This window comes from Nerophis lumbriciformis, linkage group LG30 (genome assembly GCF_033978685.3).
Source record: "Nerophis lumbriciformis linkage group LG30, RoL_Nlum_v2.1, whole genome shotgun sequence".
NCBI classification, from domain to species: domain Eukaryota; kingdom Metazoa; phylum Chordata; class Actinopteri; order Syngnathiformes; family Syngnathidae; genus Nerophis; species Nerophis lumbriciformis.
Window position 1 is genome coordinate 3,222,726 of NC_084577.2, and position 26,297 is coordinate 3,249,022.

The following is a 26,297-nucleotide window of genomic DNA, read 5'->3' on the forward strand; positions in this document are numbered from 1 at the left end:
ATGACGCCGGCTGGAAAGGTCTCTTTTGGCAAGGTCTTCCTTTTGAATATCACCATGGGTGGAAGTTAGCATGGCAAGCTAGAACCACAGTGAAGGATGACTTCTCATTCCCTGTGGTGCGAATATTCACCGTACGTGCTCCCGTTCCACAGTGCGGTTCACAGGAATATCAGTTGCTGTGAAATACGGTAGTAATCCGTGTGCGGATGGAGAGATTGCGTCTTTTTATGAACCGGATCCTTGTCGCTTTGTAGGAGCCATTTTGTGGTCTTTACAGATGTAAACAGGAAATGAAACGTACGGTGATATCCGCGCGTTTTTTCTTCTTCTTCCGGGGGCGGGTGGTTGCTTACAGTAGAAGAAGAAGCGCTTCCTGTTCTATGGGGGCGGGTGCTTTCCTTGGCGGTTGCTTGCGTAGAAGAAGAAGCGCTTCCTGTTCTACCGGGAAAAAAGATGGCGGCTGTTTACCGAAGTTGCGAGATCGAAACTTTATGAAAATGAATCGTAATAAAGCGCACCGGGTTATAAGGCGCACTGTCAGCTTTTGAGAAAAATTGTGGTTTTTAGGTGCGCCTTATAGTGCGGAAAATACGGTATCTTGAAGTGCAGTATTTTCCCAATTGAAAAAAAATGGTTAGGGTGGTTTGTTTTGTTGTCTTTTTTGTTGCCAATTGCAGTTGTATATTTGTTGTGTGTCTCTGGACATTGTATTTAATGCTTTTTAATGCCACTTATGGCCTTAATTTTCACAAAATCCATTTAATGACCTTTAATGCTTATTAATGACCAGCGAAAATCTTGTTACAGCTATAGTAAATAAAAGGTTTTCATACACACGAACATTGATTATTTTGTGAAATTACATTAAAAGAGATACTACAATGATGTCAACAAAACTGAATTAGGAAGTTGGTGATGGAACTAAACAACTAATATTTTAGATACTTTTCAAACAAAAACGGTCACATTCTTGGACCGGCTGTACAGTACTTGGCTCGTACGGGCGTGTGAAATGGTTTGTTGATATTTAACGAGCACACAAAGTACAGAGGTGTGAGTTTAGCCAAGTTTATTTTTATTGACATTTGAAAAATCCTAATGGCATGACATGCTATCGATACCTGCGAGACCAATATGTAAAAAAAAAATTAAAAGGAAAACATTGAAAAAGTCTCAATAATTATAAAAAAAAAAAAAAGAATTTGTGAATAAAAACCCACAATATTAAGACCAGGTAACGATAGAAAAGCAGCGTTTAAAACTCCAAAGGGGGGAAAAAACTCTTTACAAAGAACAGAAGTGTCAGGTGCTTTTTTTTTTGTGTTTCTTAAAGTCTTCTTAAAGCAGGCACAATAACAGTCAAAGTGTCACCTTTAGGTTCATCAAGTCATATGCAGTTCGTATAAAAATGAGAAACATTAAAAAGTGGGTTCAAGTAAGGGAAACAAAAGGTGACTTCATTTGTAGAAAACCAAACAACCATTCATTGAATGCATGTTATGTACTGTATGCGTGGGTTTTGAGAGTGTTCATAGATTGTCTTTCTTTTTTTGTTTCTTCAATCCGTTTCTCATATGGATGTTTTTCATGTACATCATGCATGACAAATAACATGCTTCCACAATATACTATGTCAGACTAAACAGTAGCCTCAAGCCACAGTGTTCAAGACATTATGGACAGTCTATTTTTGCATTCATAAACTAGTGTCATCTTCAACCTCTATACATTCTTGTCCGCATCCTCAGCAGATGTCTAAGGTTTAATTTTGAGCGGAGTTTGAAGTGTGGTGGTGACAAAAAACATCTGCCTGTGTGTGTGTGTGTGTGTCATAGTCACTGGTACTGGAGGTAGTTCTTGAGAGTTTCAGGCAGTGGCAGCGTGTCGATGTGATGGATTCGCTCCCTACCTAGAGCCAGGCGAGCCGCTCGTCTGCATAGGTCCATGAGGGGGAGGGGCTCCGCTGTAAAAGGACAAAGATGTAAGGGTCCAATCAGGCAGAACCAACTGTAAGTGTGTGAGGTTTGAACTGACTGACTGATTCTCCGAACAGTGTAAAGTCAGCACGTTTTACCAAGTCTATAAAAGGTTTCGACATAAAAAATGTAATGTATCAGTTAAGGATGAAACGATAAACGGTATAAATGATGACCCCGGTAAAACCTTCAACGGTTAGTATTATCGTTTTATATGACGGCAAAAACTGATTGATTAACTGCACTTTGATAAACTCACAAACTGACTGGTGCCAGCTTGATAGCTAACATGAAAACAAGAGACACTAATGGTTATGCTCATTAAGAAATTACATATTCCAATCTAAACTTACATAAAACACATTTCTGAGTAACTAAGCTGGTACATTGTGTACATTGAACCTTCAAGCTGTGCTCTCTTAGAACAGAGTGATGTATCTATAGGCGGAGGAATAAGACACGGAGGTGGTTTTACGGTGTATTCAAGGACCACTGAAGAGAGAAGCCACAACGCCAAAACAGTTATAAAACACAAAACATGCAAAATATGTTTATTCGTTTTAGTTATTTAAAACAATCTTAAGATTTCAGTGTGTGTATAAGTACTTTTAGAGCATATTTAAAAATACAAAGCTAATAATGTAATAAAGTTGGTCACAATAACCGTAATATGAATTCCTCATATCGTTACATCCCTAGAATCAATCATAACACGGTAACCAGAGAAGTTCTACTGAAAAGTTGGGTTCCCTACCTTTTGTGTTACTTAACCACTTTAAGTATATGATAAAAAAATATGATTAACGGATTAGATTGATATAGCAAATTTCTAGACACAGTAAGTACTACCATTCATTCAGTCAACATTTACACACCAATGGTGGTAAACTAAACCCGTAGCCACAGCTGCCCTGGAGTAGACGAGCGAAAACATGCCTGCCAATTCGAATTGTCATATTAAAGGGGAACATTATCACCAGACCTATGTAAGCGTCAATATATACCTTGATGTTGCAGAAAAAAGACCATATATTTTTTTAACCGATTTCCGAACTCTAAATGGGTGAATTTTGGCGGATTAAACGCCTTCTATTATTCGCTCTCGGAGCGATGACGTCACGTTGTGACGTCACATCGGGAAGCAATCCGCCATTTTCTCAAACACATTACAAACACCGAGTCAAATCAGCTCTGTTATTTTCAGTTTTTTCGACTGTTTTCCGTACCTTGGAGACATCATGCCTCGTCGGTGTGTTGTCGGAGGGTGTAACAACACGAACAGGGACGGATTCAAGTTGCACCAGTGGCCCAAAGATGCGAAAGTGGCAAGAAATTGGACGTTTGTTCCGCACACTTTACCGACGAAAGCTATGCTACGACAGAGATGGCAAGAATGTGTGGATATCCTGCGACACTCAAAGCAGATGCATTTCCAACGATAAAGTCAAAGAAATCTGCCGCCAGACCCCCATTGAATCTGCCGGAGTGTGTGAGCAATTCAGGGACAAAGGACCTCGGTAGCACGGCAAGCAATGGCGGCAGTTTGTTCCCGCAGACAAGCGAGCTAAACCCCCTGGATGTCTTGGCTCACACCGTCCCTTATGCCACCGAAGATGATCAAGAGAAGAATATCGACCCTAGCTTCCCTGGCTTGCTGACATCAACTCCAAAACTGGACAGATCAGCTTTCAGGAAAAGAGAGCGGATGAGGGTATGTCTACAGAAGATATTAATTGATGAAAATTGGGCTGTCTGCACTCTCAAAGTGCATGTTGTTGCCAAATGTATTTCATATGCTGTAAACCTAGTTCATAGTTGTTAGTTTCCTTTAATGCCAAACAAACACATACCAATCGTGGGTTAGAAGGCGATCGCCTTTCTCCCGTGTCGCTGGCTGTCATGTCATTTTCGTTGGTTTCGCTTGCATACGGTTCAAACCGATATGGCTCAAAAGCTTCAGTTTCTTCTTCAATTTCGTTTTCGCTACCTGCCTCCACACTACAACCATCCGTTTCAATACATGCGTAATCTGTTGAATTGCTTAAGCCGCTGAAATCCGAGTCTGAATCCGAGCTAATGTCGCCATAGCTTGCTGTTCTATGTGCCATGTTTGTTTGTGTTGGCATCACTATGTGACGTCACAGGAAAATAGACGGGTGTATATAACGATGGTTAAAATCAGGCACTTTGAAGCTTTTTTTAGGGATATTGCGTGATGGGTAAAATTTTGAAAAAAACTTGGAAAAATAAAATAAGCCACTGGGAACTGATTTTTAATGGTTTTAACCCTTCTGAAATTGTGATAATGTTCCCCTTTAAATATAGTGTACACTCAAAACAATTAGAGGAATAGTCAGTCTCACCCAGCTCTTTTTATCAGTATTTAATAGATAAGTAAGTTACCTGGATGTTGGTGTGCATGTATTAATTTGACTTAGTTTGGAAATGTACCTTTGTTCAAAAACTTATGTTCATAATCCAAATTGGATTATTCATTTTCACTGTTAATATTATCATTTAGTAGTGCACAACAAATGTAAGGTTATGATTTGAGGAAATATGAGGTCATATTGATCAATCTGATAACATAAAAAAATAGCTCGGATAGCCAATAAAAAAACTCTCAATTGAGGCAAGATTACCTGTACTGTAGCTGGGTTACTGTGGACAAATCGAATGCTCCTCCTCCTGCCTGAGATTATTGTAAACAATCTTGGTATTGATTGTGTGGGATTTATTCCCGGTTTCAGACAGACATTCAACGCGCTATTTGCACCAAATATTCCAAAGACATTTGAGCTGGAAAAACACATCCAACTTCAACACATCAATCTTTATAAGCCACCTGAAATGCTAGAATCACGACAACATTGTTTTGAAAACCTACAAAGACACATGCTTTGCTAAAGAAACTCCAAAGTCCAAACTCCTGTTAAATCTCAATTAAAAAAAAATAATCGCTATAAATACATTTTGGTTTTTCGGTCCGGAAAAGCAGGAAGTTATTGGTATTGGCTTGGAAAAAATATTGTGCAACCCTACAAAACAGTATGACATTTTATTGTAGATACTTGAATGTATGTAGATTGTAGATGTGTGTGTCAGTGTTATGTGACTTACGATCTAGTCCGTTGATGTAGCGAATAGTCACTTCGCAGTGTCCCCAAACAGCACTGACGATGGGATACAATCTCTTGCCTTTTAAACCCCTGAATGCTACTCCCAGATATTGTCCATCAACCATGTAGCTCAATGTGCCCTCATCCATATCAAGTATTACTGCCAGGGAGTCTGGGAGAACAAATGACTCATCTGACTCCAAGAAACAGGGGTATGTGGGTGCTGTCGAAGATGCTGGTTGAGTCTTTCCATCATGGTACAGTCGGTTTCGACCTAGGTCCCAGCCCCAGGATTCTGAATCGGAGCCCACTAAAGCAGTGTATCCCACTGAGTGTAAAGGTGCTTCAGTCGTGGCCACCCCAACCACAGCGTGAGTGCCTCTCTGTCTGGCTGGCCAATGAATTCTCCAAACGTGGAGGCCTCTGGTGTAGCCCAATTTGCCTCGGATACAGTCTGTGCTCTGTGCCACCGGGTGTCGGTGGAACGTCAGCTTGTCATCCTCTTTAACAAAAACGTTGAGGGACCTATCATCAGGGTTCCAGGAATGGCAGAGTTGTGTCTCAGGACTGGCAAGAGGCATGTCCAGCAGTAAATCCAATCTGGGTGGCCGGCAGAAATCTGGACCTCGTAGTTCACGTTGCACTGGTTGGTATGAGGGCTCTCCATGTTCATCCACTGACTTGATGCTCACAGAGATCTTTTGGCCCATAGTGAGGTGGTTTTAAGGGAATGGGAGAGAGGCCAGGGAAAGGGATGGACTAAAGATCCTAATGAGTTAGTGGGAAATCCTGGTGTTAACTCATGGGCGCAAATGAGGCGCCTGTGTGCAAAGATGCAGTTCAACTAAACCCTCTTCTACCAAGGACGATGTGACTCCTGAAACAGAAATAAGAATAGCAATATTATATTCAAAGAGCGTATCACTTTAATCAAATAAATACAATCTCATTGCAATTCCAACCCAAGTCTCCTAATGTGTACACATTCAGACATTTGCGATAATTTAGGTATTTCAGAACACAGAACATTTATGTTGTTTTGCAGTCAAATATTTATCCGATGAAGTTGAAACATATTGTTTCTGTTCATTCATCCTACATCATTTAGCCATCCACACAACGTACATGTCAATAAGCATAATTCTATTTTGACAGGTGTGTGATTTGAACCAATGAAAAAGACTGAAAATAAGCTGGGGGTCTGGGGGCCGCAGGTTAGGCCAGGTCCAGGGTGGGGGAGAAGGCCCCCCCAAAGCTCCTGGTTTTTCAGCAATTGAACAGGCAACAATTAGCAAAAAAAACGCACCATTTAAAGATGTTTTAGTGTTTAAAGAAATGAAAAATGATCAACGAAGTTTACATAAATACATACCCCACTCATCCAAATGATTCACTATGTCTGTTTCAGTCACTATGTTATTTAGTCACTAGAGTAATTACAACTTGTGTTCACATCCACAGGAACCACGTGGGTTAGCCTATTCTATACAGTATTTACAACATTACTAGTGTTCACTTCACATCATAGAGTACAATGTTTATTTTATTAGCTAACTTCCTTTATCTGAATAGCCATTTGTGATTTATAGCATGAAATAACATATCTTGCAGTCATGTTGTTTATGTTCCAAAATTATTCAACTATTCAATGTCAAAATATAAACATTAGAAATAATGAACAAAATGTCAGCTACTATCTTGTTCTAAAACACCAATGAAAATTAAATTTAGCATTTAGACAGGCTATACTGTAGCAAAAGTCATCACGTCTGCCACAATCATGCGTGTTCTTAAATGTGTATTCCATGTCTTCCATGCCGAAAGTTTTGATTTGGGCTTACATGGTAAACAACTCAAATGTATGTTTTATCCAGACGCATACGTTTGTCCAAATGTGGCCAAGTCGTCGCATTGTGGGTTTCCTGGACGTCGTAAACATCACTAAAAGAAACATCTAAGTAAGAGAATCCCTCTGCCATCTTCCACTAATTTTTTTAAATATATAAATCGCCCGCTTGAATATTCTCTCTTCTCTTCTCCGACTCGCTCGTCGTCATTTGGGATGTGCGCGTCTGTTGTGATTTCCCTTCCTGGTTCGATGACCCGCCCTATCTTGCCTCTGATTGGCCTGTCCATAATGCTTTGCCCTAATCTTAACCAATCGTGACTCATCATAGTAAACCAACCAACCAATCATGAATTTTCTTATACGTACACCAACCATTCATCATTGAATTTTCCCATATATTTTGTCCCCTGCCCGTGGAGTTGCCTCGCTACATAGCTTCGACTTTTAAGTTAATCATTTTTAATTGGAAAACCGCAGTTTTTACTACAGATGTCCGATAATGGCTTTTTTACCGATATCCGATATTGTCCAACTCTTAATTACCGATACCGATATCAACTGATACCGATATATACAGTCGTGGAACTAACACATTATTATGCCTAATTTTGTTCTGATGCCCCCGCTGGATGCATTAAACAATGTAACAAGGTTTTCCAAAATAAATCAACTCAAGTTATGGAAAAAAATGCCAACATGGCACTGCCATATCTATTATTGAAGTCAGTAAGTGCATTCTTTTTTTTTAACATGCCTCAAAACCATAACAGTGCAATACTTTTTCATAACATGATCACTACTGCCTAGTTTCTCTTGTTATATTCTTATTTTACTGTTATATTTTTGATCTCATTGTTGCTTTTTACTTTTATTCTTATTGTAATATTTTTCTATTCTGTTTCCATTTATATTCCCATTGTTTACTTTTTACTTTTTAAATTTGATCTCAATTCTGTACATTGCTGCTGGAATTTTTATTTTCCTGAGGGAACTCTCCTGAAGGAATCAATAATCTATCTATCTATCTATCCAAACAGCAGCTTGGAATTTGGGACATGCTCTCCCTGAGAGAGACTATGAGAGGTTGAGGTGGGCAGGGTTGAGGTGGGGGGGTAGGTGTTAGCGGGGGGGTTTATATTGTAGTGTCCCGGAAGAGTTAGTACTACAAGGGATTCTGGGTATTTGTTCGGTTGTGTTTATGTTGTGTTACGGTGCGGATGTTCTCCCGAAATGTGTTTGTCATTCTTGTTTGGTGTGGGTTCACAGTGTGGCGCATATTTGTAACAGTGTTAAAGTTGTTTATACGGCCACCCCCAGTGTGACCTGTATGGCTGTTGAACAAGTATGTCTTGCATCAATTCGTAATGAGTAAAGCCGGTAGATATTATGTGACTGGGATGGCATGCACGCAAAGGAAGTGCCTTAAAGGTTTATTGTCTCTCTGTACCTCTCCCTACGTCCGTGTACACAGCGGCGTTTAAAGACGTCATACATTTTACTTTTAAAAACCGATACCGATAACGAAATCGATACCGATGATTTCCGATATTACATTTTAAAGCATTTATCGGCCGATAATATCGGCAGCCCGATATTATCGGACATCCCTAGTTTTTACCAATGCAGCCGTAAATCGGAATGGATGATCAAAAAACGTACTCATTACGGGAAAACTATAGTTGTTGGCTGGTATGGCAAAGAGACGGATCAAGATTTTAACATACATTGTAGGTCGGAAAAAACTATTTTACAGAGATAAAAAAGACGAATTTCCGACTATAGATTTTGAAGAATAAATTCTATACCATATTGTAATACATACAATATCAAAATACTACGAGACCACGCAGATCATCCAATCAAGTCCGAGCAAACAAACACTATCACAAATAGCTGATCTTATTTCTCTAAAAATTCAAACAATTTTTAAAAATTAAATCGTTCTTAAAACAAATACTTTTTATGAAGTTCAAGATTTGTCATCCCTTTTGTCTCCCCCTTCTATGTAGCTTTTATAGAGTGTAGGCTTTGCCCCTGCTGTGTTCCTCAAGCCGCTGGAATCTGTGTAGTTCTTCTAGACTGAGAACAGAACAGTGATATATTGTACCTCAGACAAGCCCAATATTATACAATAGTAATGAGTTACTGTTAAGCATATAGGTTAATTTTAGAATAATACTAAAATACGCTTTCAATAACAAAAATCAACAAATTACTAAATTGAACAAAAATAGACTCAAAAACTTTGACTATTTGGCAAACTGTTTCGATTTTTGGTTGTTTGTATTGCTTTCTGTGTAAGCAGTGGATATATGATTTTAAGCCTAATTTAGGCTATTTTGTGTAGTTTAAAACCAAGAGATACTTATAACGGTCTATTTGCCAGTTTACCTTTAAGTTCAGCAAAACAGGAGGAAATTGCACACATTACAATTATTTGTAGTTTCAATGTTTGTATAAAGACCATGGGAACACTGCAGCCCATACGATCAGTAATATTCTTGCAACAGAGAAATGGGGAACCCAAGAAAATGTCACAAGCTGCAGAAGTCAAGAAGAGGTATCCTGTGAGAAGGGAAAAGAGCTTACCATGAAAGCATTTTACCAGTCAGGCGTCTCTTACACAGAAATGTGAATACACAATCTGAGCTGCCAAGTAAGAGTGGGAATACTTAGTCCTCAGTCTGCAGTCCAAAATGAGGTCAGCACACAGTCAACAGCAAGACTATTGTGGGATAGGGCAGAGACAGCGAAGAGTGCTTGTGTGTCTGTTGAGTCAGTAGGTTCCAGATAGTGACGCAAGAATGGGGGAAAACAGCAAGCCTTCCCAGCTAACACAAGAAAACAGCTGCTGGAAGGAGACAGGCACTCAGGCAAAGGCAAGTGAGGGTGGAGAGGAGGGTTTAGTAAGGAGTTCACTTTCAGAGCCAAGCAGTGTACAAGCACACACTCCAGAAATGCTTTGACTGCAACTGTAAATTAAAATTATTAAATTATAAACTATTCATTGTATAGTCCAGTCAGAAATTGTAGATGGGAATGTTTTTTGTCAATGAGGTTTATAAATGAACAGAAATGGCCAAGTGGTTTGGCCACTACAATGAAAATGTTCTGGCTCTGCCATTGACCAGTGCCAGATAATAACGTTGACATTTGACCAATCGAACCACACTCGCAGAGGAAACACTTGTAGTAACTGTATGAACAAAGCACGTTCTTGCGCTGTACAGTGGTACCCCTACAATTATTAAAAGGCCGCCCTGTCAAAGGCAACTTCAACCGCCAAAAAGGTCAAAATGCTTTATTCTATTTCTGTTGTATTTTCTATAGAGCACCAGATCACAACATGGTAAATTTAGAATAACACTGATACAGAACAGGTTTATATAAAACTGTATATTTTGAGGGTGACTTGGGTAAAAAGGCAGAGAAACAAAATACTGACTGACTGATAATTGTTGGGCCGATATTAGGAATTACATCACAAAATGAATCTAAAAACATTAGAAAATAGCTCTGATAACCGATGAAATACAATTTAAAGAAAGCGCTCCAATGAGGCAGGATTGATCAAGAGCTCAAGCCTGTCATAAACTTCACCTGAGCTCAGACTAAGGCTGGGCGATATATCGAATATACTCGATATATCGCGGGTTTGTCTCTGTGCGATATAGAAAATGACAATATCGTGATATTCGAGTATACGTTCTCACGCAGTTGCTTTTAGCTGCGGGCATTACGCTACAGGCGTTTCTCACTCTTTCTTGTCTCTCCTTCTCACAGAGACGTAAAACAAGCGCACCTTCTTACATACGTCACATATTGTCGCGCATGCAACGTCATACGCCCTCACGGAGCAGAGAGGTAGCAACATGGGTAAAGTTAGCTGTGAGCTAGCGGAGCGGTGCGAGTGGTAATACGAGAGAGAGAAGGTGCGAATCTGGTAACAAATGAAGGAAGAAATAATTCCAAGAAAAACAGCAGGGGGTCCATCATCTGGTGGTGGTTTGGCTTCAAGCTGACAGATGTTGAACAGACAACCGTAATATGTCAAGTATGCGGCAAAAGTGTTGCTACAAAAAGTAGCAGCTATACTAATGTAGCATCATTTGAAAAGTCACCCGCTAGAGAATGAAGAGTGCTTGAAACTCCACGTCAACATTTCCGTTCGGTACCACACTCACAAAATGCCGAAGCAACCATTTAAACATCAACACCGTATGAAAAAAATAGTCAACAACAGAAGGAGATAACGTCCGTAGTAACCTACCACATAGGGAAGAACATACACTATTTGATTTCCTATTATGCCGCTAATTTTTATTTGACAGTTATTGAACTAATTTGTGTGACATCATGCACTTTATTTGTTTTTAACTATTGTAGTGGCGTTCTGTACAAAAAGTGCACTTTAATTTAGTGTTGTTTTGATATGTCATCTTAGTGACATCATGCACAAAAGTGCACTCATAGCTTGTTTTAAAATGTCTCTGACAATCTTGCACTTTGTTTTGGAAATTACATGAATGTTTGTGCCACTGCTTAATAACTGTTTAATAAATAACATTTTTGTAAATTGACTTAGTTGTGATTTCACTCTCTGCATGAAAGTTTAAAATTAGCATATATTAATGCAGTATAAACAAGAATGTTTTAATGTAGACACATAGAATCATCATACTGCTGTGATTATATGCATCAAGTGTTAATTCAAGGCTAAGGCAAAATATCGAGATATATATTGTGTATCGTGACATGGCCTAAAAATATTGAGATATTAATAACAATAAACTACATCTCCCAAAAGCAGGAGTTAAAGTGTGTTCGTAGTCGTTAAGAGGAATTTTGTTGGGGACATTTCCTAAAAAATTACATCAAAATCTTTCCATAACTATTTGAGTTATGTTACTAACAAACAGACAAACATAACCTCTTTGGCAGAGGTAAGAAAGTGCGTTCTGCAAAGCAATATTTTCGTTTCTAACAATTCCAAGGCGACAGAGTCAGCCGGTCACGTTGAACAGTGCGGAAATAAATCACCCAAAAAAATGTTCATCGCAGTAAATGTGAAAAAACTGAAAAACTACTTGATAAATCCTCAATCCATCCACCTATTTTACCACCGTTTGTTTCTCTCGATGTTGCAGGGGGCTGGAGCCTTGCTATCGAGCTGCACTCGGGCGAAAGGCAGCGTACACCCTGGACAAGTCACCCCCTCATAAACTGTCATCCAGAAAATATATTTGAAGCCACCGAAGCCAACCATCAGTTTGCGGGGTATTTACATCATTAAAAATGAAAATATTAGTTAATATTTTGGAGAAACAGCATTTTTTCAGACTGATATAAACATTTCCACTGTGGAGGACACTGCTTTTTTTTTTTTTAGAAAGTAAATGTTGAAAGACACTTAAGTGAACATTATTGTTTTACACTGGATGTTTACATTGTGACTTTAAGGACACGCAACTGCAGACCCTCCATCCATTCATTTTCCACCACTTGTCCCTTTCGGGGTCGCGGGGGGTGGTGGAACCTATTTCAGCTGCATTCATTTTTTTTTTTTTATATTTGCTTTAAACAGTAGATGTCCCTGCACAATTCTTTGCACTTAAAAATACATATATGTAGTAATGAATACGATTACAACATTTTAGCAATGTATGTGTGTCTTTAATTACAGTGTGTTTATCTTAAACATTCCTGCCATTCCATTTAACACACTATAATATTTTTAAGCTTTTTTTTTTTTTAACATATATCACAATAATAACGTACCGCCTTAATACCGTGATATCGTACCGTGAGATTTGATATCATTACATTCCTCGTACTAAACGTAATGACGTTTTGCACATTAAGTACTTGATCCAAAGCCATATACCTCAGTTGCAGTGAACACCAGCTGCTTTTTGGTCAGGACCTTAAAATATTTAGTAGCCATCTGATCGATTCTGTGTTCCATTAGGTTTCAAAAACGAAGATATTTGTAAGTAGATCTGATCACGTAATGTAGTAACAGGCACATTTATAATAACATGTAATATTTACGGATTTTGGTAAATATTAAATATCGGCATCATTATTTTTAACAGACATCACATTTGCCATATCCAACAACAACCACACTACTACTACTACTCATGGTAGACCGTGAAAGACAAAGACTACTTTGGGACAAATGATGATCCAGAACCTCACATTTTTCAGCCCGACTATACAGAGGGTGAGCTACAATTTTTAGAAGCTGAGTAATAAGCAGACCTAGAAAATAGCAGTATTGCTAAGTGCTGAACAATACATACAAACTACGAACATAATAAAACAATCACTTACTGTACAATGTCTGCTCTCAGGGGAATCCCGAATGATGGGACATTCAAATCCTCTCATTTGGATAAAGAATTAATGAATCTTCATGCAGGTGAATAATAAATAAATAAATAAATACAATATTTGTCACCATCTCCAGGTCTATATTGAATGTCAAAGTTGACCAACTTCTCAGTTTATGGTCAAAAGTAGTTCCTCGGTGTTAGCGCTTATGATAACAATATCGCTAATATTTGGTTAATAATCATGTCATGAGATGTAAATGGAGTATTGTTGGTGTTTTTTGGGCACAAAAGAGAACCACCATTAGCTGCTTTTTAGCCACCGACTACTTGCCGTATATTACGAATTAGAATGCAAAAAAAAAAAGACAAACATATGTGTTCTTCTCTTACATAGGGACTGTGAATAATAAGCAAACTTCCAAAAAAAGTGCAGTTCCCCTTTAAGAAAAGAAAGTGTGGTGTCACAGGATTCTAATCCAGTTCAAGAAATTAGGTTCTTGGAGATCCGTTTTACATCATCAAAATGACGACTAAAAAGGGATTTGCATTTCAATAAACATGCTTGGGAAAAACATACTTTTTTGTTTAAGAAGTAATTAAAAATACGAATGGCCCAAAGTAAAAAGAGAGGAAGATGGAACAAGCAAGAACAAGGAGTCCTCAGCCGTTTAGAATAATAATGAGGCTGTGGAATCTCAAGTCATACATTTTTAAGATCATTCATTAAATATTAACAGGAGAAGGGATAGTTCGCTATACGCATACCTGTATGTTCTTGTAGCAAATTGGTAGGCAACAGAACATATACTGTAATCCAAAACGAAGTAGGGACACTCCTTTATTAAGACATAGCCCAGTGAAGCTTATTTCACTATTGCAAGTGTAAACAAGCACAATGTGGCATGGCGGGGGCTTGTGACCATAAATGTTTCCAAACACATAATCCATTAGTGATAGAAAAACAGAATCATCTGATGGTGTTCTATTCTCAGCAGGGATAGAAGACAAAGTTCATAATTAGTTCCATCCTTGAGACTTTAGAAGCCTGCTTAAGCATTAACAAGAAAGTAAACAGAATTGTCAAAGAAGTATAAAGTGACAGCAACAAAACAGCACAAGCGTGTACCATATTTCTTCAAATCTACTAGTGAGTCAGGGATCAGTGTCATGTGGTGGTTGCTTTATAGATTCTCTAATCTGGGGTTGCCAAAGCGAGTCACTCACATGATTTGCCTTAGTTTTTCCCACCGGGTGCCATTCCGAATGCAATTCTCCCATTTATCAGCACTTGGCACACTAGAGAGACCCAATGGCTTAGTGTTTAAACTTTGCCATGCACAATACTGTGCAGAGAGCAAAGGACAACTGTATACACTGTACATGTGCTAATGTAGGGCCGAAAATGACATGTAATCTTGTCAACAATATAAATACATTTAGGCCATATATCAATTACCATATTTTCCGGACTATAGAGCGCACCAGTAAATATTACATACACATTCACTAAACATTAGGAAAAAAAAATGTTTTCTATATATTAGCCTCATCAGACTATAAGCCGCGTCTAAATACGTTGCGAGATTAGTTATTTTATTGTTTACGAAAGGTGTCTGTGAGACGGCAGTAAAACGGATTATTAAACAAAACAGAAGATTAAACAAAACAGAAGTCATAGTCATGGACCCACTAGCCGCGGAAGCTAGATCTCCAATCAGCTAAACAGTAATTGTAAACAGTTTTAGTTATATTGTAAAACTTGCAAACGTTGCTTGGAGTGATGAATGAAGAATTCTTACGAGTACGTATGGACGGCTAGAAGATGGAAGGACAATTCTACTAAATAGAAGTACACTGCAGCAATTGCAGTGAGCGAACTAGTTCAAAAGATGCCACCATAGCACAATCAATAAAAACCTTTTGTGTGTGTTTGCTTGTTTTTTTTTTAACTATTTGCATTATGACAGCCAGCCTAAGAAAAATCCGAAAATTAGCGCACCGTTTTATAAACCGCAGGGTACAAAGTGTAAGAAAAAAGCAGCGGCTTATATTCCGGAATTTACAGTAGTTTCGAGACCTGTTCTATACGTGTCTGTATTGATATTAAAAATGATGCACATTAGCAAATAGCAATGATGTTAACAGCGTATGTAGCATAATCTAAAAATGGTAAAGTTTACTTTTTAAAATGTCTTCATTATCCCAGGCGGGGCAATGTGTTTATTTTGGGTCTTGCATTTCAGGGTACGATGCAGCTGAACAACAAATTAGAATCCAATATATAAAAACGTTATATAACACAACTGGGCCTATGAACAGTATGTAATTCAGGAAATTCCATGAGGACAGTCATCCAACAATTGAATTTGCAATGTAGAAAAAAAAAAATACTGGACGACCATGTTTTATTTGAGAGATCTACTGATCAAGTTTGTAAGTTTTTTGTTTTGTTTTTTTAACACAAAGCACTGGTACAGCAGTTTGTAGCACAAAGTGCAGGCGCAAAAAGTATATAAAACAGTCAGGGTTTCTCCTACATGTAAAAGATTGTGGCGCAACGCTACGGCAAGATTACTGCCGCCACACCTTCAAAATATATTTTTTCTTTTCTATTTTTAACATACCGTATACGTCGCACCGGCCGAAAATGCATAATAAAGAAAGAAAAAAACATATACATCGCACTCAAGTATAAGTCGCATTTTTGGGGGAAATTTATTTGATAAAATCCAACACCAAGAATAGACATTTGAAAGGCAATTTAAAATAAATAAAGAATAGTGAACAACAGGCTGAATAAGTGTACGTTATATGACGCATAAATAACCAACTGAGAACGTGCCTGGTATGTTAACGTAACATATTATGGTAAGAGTCATTCAAATAACTGTAACATATAGAACATGCTATACGTATATCGCTAAATCCGATGAAATCTTCTTCCTCGTTGTCGCTCCTGGTATGCGCCGCTTCCTTTCTTTCTGCTGTTTGATCGCCGCTTTCTGCTGCATATTTCACTACGTCCAGCTTGTAATCTGCAGTATATGATTTCCTCATCGGTGCCATTTTTGTTCAGCCCTTCTCAGTTTTTATAAGTTACCGTCAATGTTGAAATGGTCCATTCTAATAGCTACGGACATAGCAGCAGTTAGCATCCCATGACCCACAATGCACTTCTGCCATGACCCATCCCGGCCGAATTCTTATTGGTTGACGTGTGTGTGATGATTGCTGATGTGTGCGTGACGATTGCTGACATTTGCTTCGTCTCTTACGCGAATGAGATAAATAATATTATTTGATATTTTACGGCAATGTGTTAATAATTTCACACAAGTCGCTCCGGAGTATAAATCGCACCCCCGGAAACTATGAAAAAAACTGCGATTTATAATCCGAAAAATCCCGTAATAAATTTTTAGTGATATATTGTATGAATGGATATATATTTATTGTACCACCAAAACTTAATAAACGGATATAAATTTGTAACAAATAAACCACAAGGAAAATAATAATAATAGAGATAACAATACATTCAAATAACAATAGCAATATGGTAAAAAAAAATTAATCTGTTTTTCCAATATATTTGTTTTTATTACACTGCATTTCTGCTTGTCCGACGTCATGGTATTTATAATTTTTTTTCTTTTGTTCACTACTTTTGTTTTATCTCTGTTTTTGAAATGGAGCGGTTCTGTGCCATTTATGTTGCGATATGTATGGGTTGCCACAACATTGTGTGTATGCACCTAGGGGCTAGCAGTTAGCACATGGAGTAGCTGTAAAGTCGTGAAGCAAACAGTTAATTAAGACAACAACTGGATCACTCCTTTTACTGATACATCAACACATGACACTCAAACACATGATTTTGTTTTTGGTTGTCTCGGTTTTGGAGCAACAAACCAATCAGTATATAATGCTACATAAAACGCTACAGCAGCAAGACAATCACTTCATTCTGAGACTAATACATTTAGTCCTTGCTCCACTACCAAAGTATAGATGACGTCAAAGACATGCATAGTAAGGATCATTTCAATCCGAATTTCGTAAGAACTGTTTTCATGCGCTCCGATCTGAATGACTATCGGCATAAACCACCCGTCTCGATCAGAATGGCATTTTGATCCGAACATGTGTGGTTGAGTCAGAATATTCCAAATGGCATGTTTACATGAAGCATTTTTATTCAAGTTAGGCTTTCATTCCGATTAATTGTGTCCATGTGCACATAGCTATTGACTGTTTGGGTGTTTTTCATGGTGGTGTTGACATCTCCTTTCCTTACTGCCTTGATATCTGGGGGGATTATAATTAGAGGAAGGTTACATTTGAAATAAAAAATGTTAACATTTAATCTATTTTTCTCCTGGTCCATATTTTCCATCAACTACCGATATATTGTGATACAGCCCTATCCTAAAATCAACTATTCCTGAATTAGATAAGACTTTATTCATCCTACAATGGGAACATTTTGTTGCAGTGCAGATACAGAAAGCAAGGCACCAGCATACACTAAGACCCTGTCTACATTAAGCCGGATAACTCATTAAACAAATAATTATTTAGCCTGAGCCCCGTTTCGGCCACACTAAATCATCGTTTAAGGTTCTTCTCCTTGGATAATTTTTTTACAACCTCTGGCCCTTAGCTTTGTATGGACTCATCGATTGTTTACAAACTGAGTTCGGAGAGGAAGTGATGCCAGAAAGACCGCGCTCCACACAGGAAGTGATGTCAGAAAGAATGCGCCACAGCCAGCTTCATAATAAAGCGGTTTCGTAACTCAGAGTTAACCACTGGAAATATGGAGGCGAGTCATGCAGACATGTCCGTGTTTCTCCTTCCGTCTGTACAGACGCTTGTGAAAATCACATATGAATACCTTAAGAGAAAGCGATTGCAGCTATTTCGGATACAACACTTCTCAGACACCAAGAGAACTTTCAAATGTCCAGGTCAGCTGTGATTCTACTTACCAAAAAACTTTATCCATTTGTCGAAGGAGAGACAACAAGAATGCGGGCTCCCGTCGATGTGATAAAAAAGGTAGCGTGTGCTTTGTATTACCTGGCCGTCGAGTGAAGACTACGGAAAACATTGAATGCTTTTGGACTGGCACAGCAGACTGTATCAGTTATTGACCGCCATGTATGTCACGGATTCAACATCTAGGTCCACAGTATATAAAATCACCAAAAACAAATGAACAACGAAGGTGAAGACAAAAGAGTGAGGAGTGTCCAGACCAGATATCTAGATCCCTAGATCGAATGATGTAAAATGTTCTTTATCACACTGTTTACTTCCACATGTCCATTAAAGATGTAATTAAAGGGGAACATTATCACCAGACCTATGTAAGCGTCAATATATACCTTGATGTTACAGAAAAAAGACCATATATTTTTTTAACCGATTTCCGAACTCTAAATGGGTGAATTTTGGCGAATTAAACGCCTTTCTATTATTCGCTCTCGGAGCGATGACGTCACGTTGTGACGTCACATCGGGAAGCAATCCGCCATTTTCTCACTTTCGTCGGTGTGTTGTCGAAGGGTGTAACAACACGAACATGGACGGATTCAAGTTGCACCAGTGGCCCAAAGATGCGAAAGTGGCAAGAAATTGGACGAAATTTGTTCAAAATACGAGGGTGTGGGGAAAGCCGACGAAATGGTCAGTCGTTTGTTCCGCACACTTTACCAACGAAAGCTATGGTACGACAGAGATGGCAACCGTCCCTTATGCCACCGAAGATGATCAAGAGAAGAATATCGACCCTAGCTTCTCTGGCCTGCTGACATCAACTCCAAAACTGGACAGATCAGCTTGCAGGAAAAGAGAGCGGATGAGGGTATGTCTACAGAATATATTAATTGATGAAAACTTTATTCATTACTCGCGGTTTTACGTAAATTATTATACATAAACTGTGTTTACCAATAATTTAGCTTAAAACATTTATTTTTTTCAATCATTCGAGTACATTCGGGTAGTCTTGTGTAATGCAGTATTTTGTGTCTATTTACCGTATTTTCCGCACCATAAGCCGCCCTGGGTTATAAGCCGCGCCTTCAATGAACGGCATATTTCAAAACTTTGTCCACCTATAAGCCGCCCCGTGTTATAAGCCGCATCTAACTGCGCTAAAGGAATGTAAAAAAAACTGTCAGATAGGTCAGTCAAACTTTAATAATATATTAAAAACCAGCGTGATGTGGGCGCGCATGGAGTCGTATATCAACATGGACGGAGCTGCGTGCAAAAAGCCACCCGGCCTCTTCGCGTAAACTTACCTTAACCACTCGCTCATCTTTTCTTCATCCATCCATCCCTTCGAGTTAGCTTTTATGATGACGCCGGCTGGAAAGGTCTCTTTTGGCAAGGTCTTCCTTTTGAATATCACCATGGGTGGAAGTTTCTGACCATTAGCATGGCAAGCTAGAACCACAGTGAAGGATGACTTCTCATTCCCTGTGGTGCAAATATTCACCGTACGTGCTCCCGTTGTATCCACAGTGCGGTTCACAGGAATATCAAAAGTCAGTGGAACCTCGTCCATGTTGATAAAGTTCTCTGGCCGGATCTTTTTTTCAGCTATCTTGTTTTTACAATATGCACGGAAAGTAGACAGCTTTTCTTCAAAGTCTTTAGGCAGTTGCTGTGAAATAGTAGTCCGTGTGCGGATGGAGAGATTGCGTCTTTTCATGAACCGGAAACCTGTCGCTTAGTAGGAGCCATTTTGTGGTCTTTACAGATGTAAACACACAAAGGAAATGAAACGTAATATCCGCGCGCTTCTTCTTCTTCTATGGGGGCGGGTGGTTGCTTACAGTAGAAGAAGAAGCGCTTCCTGTTCTATGGGGGCGGGTGCTTACCTTGGCGGTTGCTTGCGTAGAAGAAGAAGCACTTCCTCTTCTACGGGGAAAAAAGATGGCGGCTGTTTACCGTAGTTGCGAGACCGAAACTTTATGAAAATGAATCTTAATATTAATCCATATATAAAGCGCACCGGGTTATAAGCCGCACTGTCAGCTTTTGAGTAAATTTGTGGTTTTTAGGTGCGGCTAATAGTGCGGAAAATACGGTAGGTATGGTTAAACTGAGTGCTGAAATCGTGGAAAAATATATGTTCTTAGAGCGCCTGAAATGGGCTGTCTGCACTCTCAAAGTGCATGTTGTTGCCAAATGTATTTCATATGCTGTAAACCTAGTTCATAGTTGTTAGTTTCCTTTAATGCCAAACAAACACATACCAATCGTTGGTTATAAGGCGATCGCCGAATTTGTCCTCGCTTTCTCCCGTGTCGCTGGCTGTTGTGTCGTTTTCGTCGGTTTCGCTTGCATACGGTTCAAACCCATATGGCTCAATAGCTTCAGTTTCTTCTTCAATTTCGTTTTCGCTGCCTGCCTCCACACTACAACCATCCGTTTCAATACATGCGTAATCTGTTGAATCGCTTAAGCCGCTGAAATCCGAGTCTGAATCCGAGCTAATGTCGCTATACCTTGCCGTTCTATCCGCCATGTTTGTTTGTATTGGCATCACTGTGTGACGTCACAGGAAAATGGACGGGTGTATATAACGATGGTTAAAATCAGGCACTTTGAAGCTTTTTTTAGGGATATTGCGTGATGGGTAAAATTTTGAAAAAAACTTCGAAAAATAAAATAAGCCACTGGGAACTGATTTTTAATGGTTTTAACCCTTCTGAAATTGTGATAATGTTCCCCTTTAATTTATGATGGTTCAGGTGTGATTCACTACAATCGGGCCCCACAGCACACTAGATTCCAGTTAATTGAAATATCACAACACTGGATATTGTTCAGATAAGTTACATTTAAGAACTTGCACACAAAGCAACAGTGGAGGTGACTATGACGTGCGCATTTTTCGCGCATGCGTACTAGGTCGTGTTGCGCCGACGGACGGAGGGGGTCTTAAACCTTAACCATTTTTGATGTTCGACACAGATATGGTTAGGTGGGATTTACTCTGGATAACCATAGCCGGCTTAGTGTAGAAGGGACCTAAGACACCTCCCCCTCCATATCATCCTGTGTTGCTTGACATGCACTTTCAAAAAGGTCCATTGCAATGTGGGAGAACTTTAAATCCAAAACAATAATCTTTACACATGTTGGACTAATGACACAATCCAAAATACTATATATTTACTAGGGATGTGGGAAAAAATCTATTCGAATTCGAATCGCGATTCTCACGTTGTGCGATTCAGAATCGATTCTCTTTTTTTTTTTTGTATCTTTTTTTTTTTTTTTTTTTATTAATCCATCCAACAAAACAATACACAGCAATACCATAACAATTCAATCCAATTCCAAAACCAAACCCGACCCAGCAACACTCAGAACAGCAATAAACAGAGCAATTGAGAGGAGACACAAACACGACACAGAACAATCCAAAAGTAGTGAAACAAAAGTGATTATCAACAACAGTATCAATCCATCCATCCATCCATTTTCTACCGCTTATTCCCTTTGGGGTCGCGGGGGGCGCTGGAGCCTATCTCAGCTACAATCGGGCGGAAGGCGGGGTACACCCTGGACAAGTCGCCACCTCATCGCAGGGCCAACACAGATAGACAGACAACATTCACACTCACATCCACACACTAGGGCCAATTTAGTGTTACCAATCAACTTATCCCAATATTAGTTACAATTTCAACATAGCAGTGATTAAAAATCCCTCACTGACATTATCATTAGACATTTATAAAAATAAAAATAAATGAACAATAGTGTCACAGTGGCTTACACTTGCATCGCATCTCATAAGCTTGACAACACACTGTGTCCAATATTTTCACAAAGATAAAATAAGTCATATTTTTGGTTCATTTAATAGTTAAAACAAATTTACATTATTGCAATCAGTTGATAAAACATTGTCCTTTACAATTATAAAGCTTTTTACAAAAATCTACTACTCTGCTTGCATGTCAGCAGACTGGGGTAGATCCTGCTGAAATCCTATGTATTGAATGAATAGAGAAAGGTTTTGAATCGGGAAAAAAATCGTTTTTGAATCGAGAATCGTGTTGAATTGAAAAAAAAAATCGATTTTGAATCGAATCGTGACCCCAAGAATCGATATTGAATCGAATCGTGGGACCCCCAAAGATTCACAGCCCTAATATTTACTGTACATACAAAAGGTCCTAGAACACCCACCTTGTTTTGAAACAAGCATTGACTCTCTTATGAAAGCCAAATATTAAAGGGGAACATTATCACAATTTCAGAAGGGTTAAAACCATTAAAAATCATTTCCCAGTGGCTTATTTTATTTTTCGAAGTTTTTTTTCAAAATGTTACCCATCACGCAATATCCCTAAAAAAAGCTTCAAAGTGCCTGATTTTAACCATCGTTATATACAACCGTCCATTTTCCTGTGACGTCACACAGTGATGCCGATACAAACAAACATGGCGCATAGAACAGCAAGCTATAGCGACATTAGCTCGGATTCAGACTCGGATTTCAGCGGCTTAAGCGATTCAACAGATTACGCATGTATTAAAACGGATGGTTGTAGTGTGGAGGCAGGTAGCGAAAACGAAATTGAAGAAGAAACTGAAGCTATTGAGCCATATCGGTTTGAACCGTATGCAAGCGAAACCGGCGAAAACGACACGACAGGCAGCGACACGGGAGAAAGCGAGGACGAATTAAGCGATCGCCTTCTAACCAACGATTGGTATGTGTTTGTTTGGCATTAAGGGAAACTGACAACTATGAACTAGGTTTACAGCATATTAAATACATTTGGCAACATCAACAACAGCCCAGCTTTCATCAATTAATATATTCTGTAGACATACCCTCATCCGCTCTCTTTTCCTAAAAGCTGATCTGTCCAGTCCAGTTGGAAATGCATCTGCTTTGAGTGTCGCAGGATATCCACACATTCTTGCCATCTCTGTCGTACCATAGCTTTCGTCGGTAAAGTGTGCGGAACAAACGTCCAATTTCTTGCCACTTTCGCATCTTTGGGCCACTGGTGCAACTTGAATCCGTCCCTGTTCGTGTTGTTACACCCTCCGACAACACACCGACGAGGCATGATGTCTCTAAGGTACGGAAAACAGTCGAAAAAACGGAAAATAACAGAGCTGATTTGACTCGGTGTTTGAGAAAATGGCGGATTGCTTCCCGATGTCACGTCTGAGAGCGAATAATAGAAAGGCGTTTAATTCGCCAAAATTCACCCATTTAGAGTTCGGAAATCGGTTAAAAAAATATATGGTCTTTTTTTCTGCAACATCAAGGTACCGTATTTTCCGCACTATAAGGCGCACCTAAAAACCACAAATTTTCTCAAAAGCTGACAGTGCGCCTTATAACCCGGTGCGCTTTATTACGATTCATTTTCATAAAGTTTCGATCTCGCAACTTCGGTAAACAGCCGCCATCTTTTTTCCCGGTAGAACAGGAAGCGCTTCTTCTTCTACGCAAGCAACCGCCAAGGAAAGCACCCGCCCCCATAGAACAGGAAGCGCTTCTTCTTCTACTGTAAGCAACCACCCGCCCCCGGAAGAAGAAGAAAAAACGCGCGGATATCACCGTACGTTTCATTTCCTGTTTACATCTGTAAAGACCACAAAATGGCTCCTACTAAGCGACAAGGATCCGGTTCATAAAAAGACGCAATCTCTCCATCCGCACACGGATTACTACCGTATTTCACAGCAACTGATATTCCTGTGAACCGCACTGTGGAACGGGAGCACGTACGGCGAATATTCGCACCACAGGGAATGAGAAGTCATCCTTCACTGTGGTTCTAGCTTGCCATGCTAACTTCCACCCATGGTGATATTCAAAAGGAAGACCTTGCCAAAAGAGACCTTTCCAGCCGGCGTCATCATAAAAGCTAACTCGAAGGGATGGATGGATGAAGAAAAGATGAGCGAGTGGTTAAGGGAAGTTTACGCGAAGAGGCCGGGTGGCTTTTTTCACACAGCTCCGAAGGCGAACACACCTTCACTAAGACGGGCAGACAGCGCCGGACGACATACGCCAACATTTGCCAGTGGATCGTAAATGCCTGGGCAGATATTTCGGTCACAACTGTGGTCCGAGCTTTCCGGAAGGCAGGATTCACAGAACTACTGGACAACAACAGCGACACTGACTCCGATGACTTCGACGAGACGGAACCGGCCATTTTGGATCCCACGCTTGCGCAACTTTTCAATTCGGACACCGAAGACGAAGAATTCGAAGGATTTACGAATGAAGAATAACTTCAGAAGGTGAGCGCTATGTTTATTTTGTGTGTTGTGACATTAACGTTCGAGCAACATTATGTTGCTATTGCTCTACACCATTTTGAATTTTACTATGTTTGTGATTGCACATTTGCGTACATTTTGGGACAGAGTTGTTAGAACGCTGGTTTTCAATATATTATTAAAGTTTGACTGAACTATCTGACTGTTTTTTTGACATTCCCTTTAGCGCAGCGTAGGCGCGGCTTATAATCCGGGGCGGCTTATTGGTGGACAAAGTTATGAAATATGTAATTCATTGAAGGTGCGGCTAATAATCCGGTGCGCCTTATAGTGCGGAAAATACGGTATATATTGACGCTTACATAGGTCTGGTGATAATGTTCCCCTTTAAGTACATTTATTTGGAGAGATGACTTGGACATGAATTTGTTGCTAATACTAAAGGGAAAATAGGACATTACCAGTTTTTTGGGCTGCTCAACGTGCACTTTCAAAACGTTTATCGCAATGTGGGAGCACTTTAAATACAAAACAATGATCTTTACACATGTTGGACTAATCACACAATCCAAAACACTATATATTTACTGTACATATAACAGGTTCCAAAGCACCCACCTTGTTTTGAAACAGGCATTGACTCTCTTATGAAAGCAAAATATTAAGTACATGTATTTGGAGAGATGACTTGGACATGAATTTGTTGCTAATACTAAAAGGGAGAAGAGGACATTACCAGTTTTTTGGGGGCTAGTTGTGAGTACTCACTTCCTGTGCACTTAAAAACAAATACACAAGCTCTGTAATTATGCGAATAGGCATCTTGTTAAATTATCTATATGCAAATAGTACGCTCTCAAATTCAAAATGTATTAGAGTCGGTTAGTTAAAAAAAACAAAGGAATTATTACTAAAATGGCATGATCGTGCAATGAAGTTTGGTAATGGCTGCCGAGAATTCGAGGCAATCCCTGTACTCGAGGAAAAAAACAAGTTTGGAGGAAATAATTTGGTTCACAGCGGTATAGTAAAAAAAGTTTTGACACAGACAGAGTATGTAAATGTTAAACAGAATGATTAAACTTACCATAAATCGACGTTTCCCTCTAGAAGGCAGCAGGGCTCGGAAGAAGTCGCCACAACACGGACGAGCTTCCCCGTTGCTCAACAAAACCAACAAGTCTCAACACGCCCAAAATTAAAAAAAACAACTACTGAGTCTGGAAATAAACGTTAAAGGCACTTCGTAACATACCAAATAGACGGACAATTTAGAGATAACTCATCGTCTTTCTTTGTTCTCGATGGCCTCAGCCTGCTGTGTGGAAATATTATCACCGTCCATGTGTCTCTTCCTGCCGCTGATTGGCTGCTGGCGAGGGACTTCACAAAGGTGACTGCTGTAAAGTTAGCCGGAGTTGACACGTCTTTGTTCCTGTCCGGGTTCTTTACAACGTTAGGGATGCTCATATGGTGACTGTATTTTTTCTTAATATCTTCCCTGAATGCTCTCAAAATGTAATTCAACCAGTGTTTACTGAATGTTTTATACTATTTGGTTCCTTTATTTGTCCTAGGCTGGGACATAGTGCAGTCTATTGTTTTGTAGGTGTCACGTTTGACTTCCGGTTATAATCTACTTGAAGCAGGGCTCAAGTAAAAAGTAGGAGTGGGCGATACTGCAAATTTTGGTATCGATCCAACATAAATTAAATACAATGTTACAAGTCCA

At 39.3% G+C, this 26,297-nt stretch overlaps 1 protein-coding gene across 1 annotated transcript; it reads right to left on the minus strand.

Moving 5' to 3' along the window:
* Positions 1–1,060: 1,060 nt before the first annotated feature.
* LOC133572562 (SPRY domain-containing SOCS box protein 4-like) lies at positions 1,061–26,075 on the minus strand. The gene is made up of 3 exons (XM_061925378.2): positions 25,653–26,075; positions 5,097–5,972; positions 1,061–1,963 (listed from the first exon to the last, which is right to left on the minus strand). The coding sequence occupies exons 2-3, from the start codon at positions 5,803–5,805 to the stop codon at positions 1,836–1,838; spliced, it is 837 nt and encodes a 278-aa protein (XP_061781362.2). The 5' UTR covers positions 5,806–5,972; positions 25,653–26,075; the 3' UTR covers positions 1,061–1,835.
* Between the last annotated feature and the right edge of the window lie 222 nt (positions 26,076–26,297).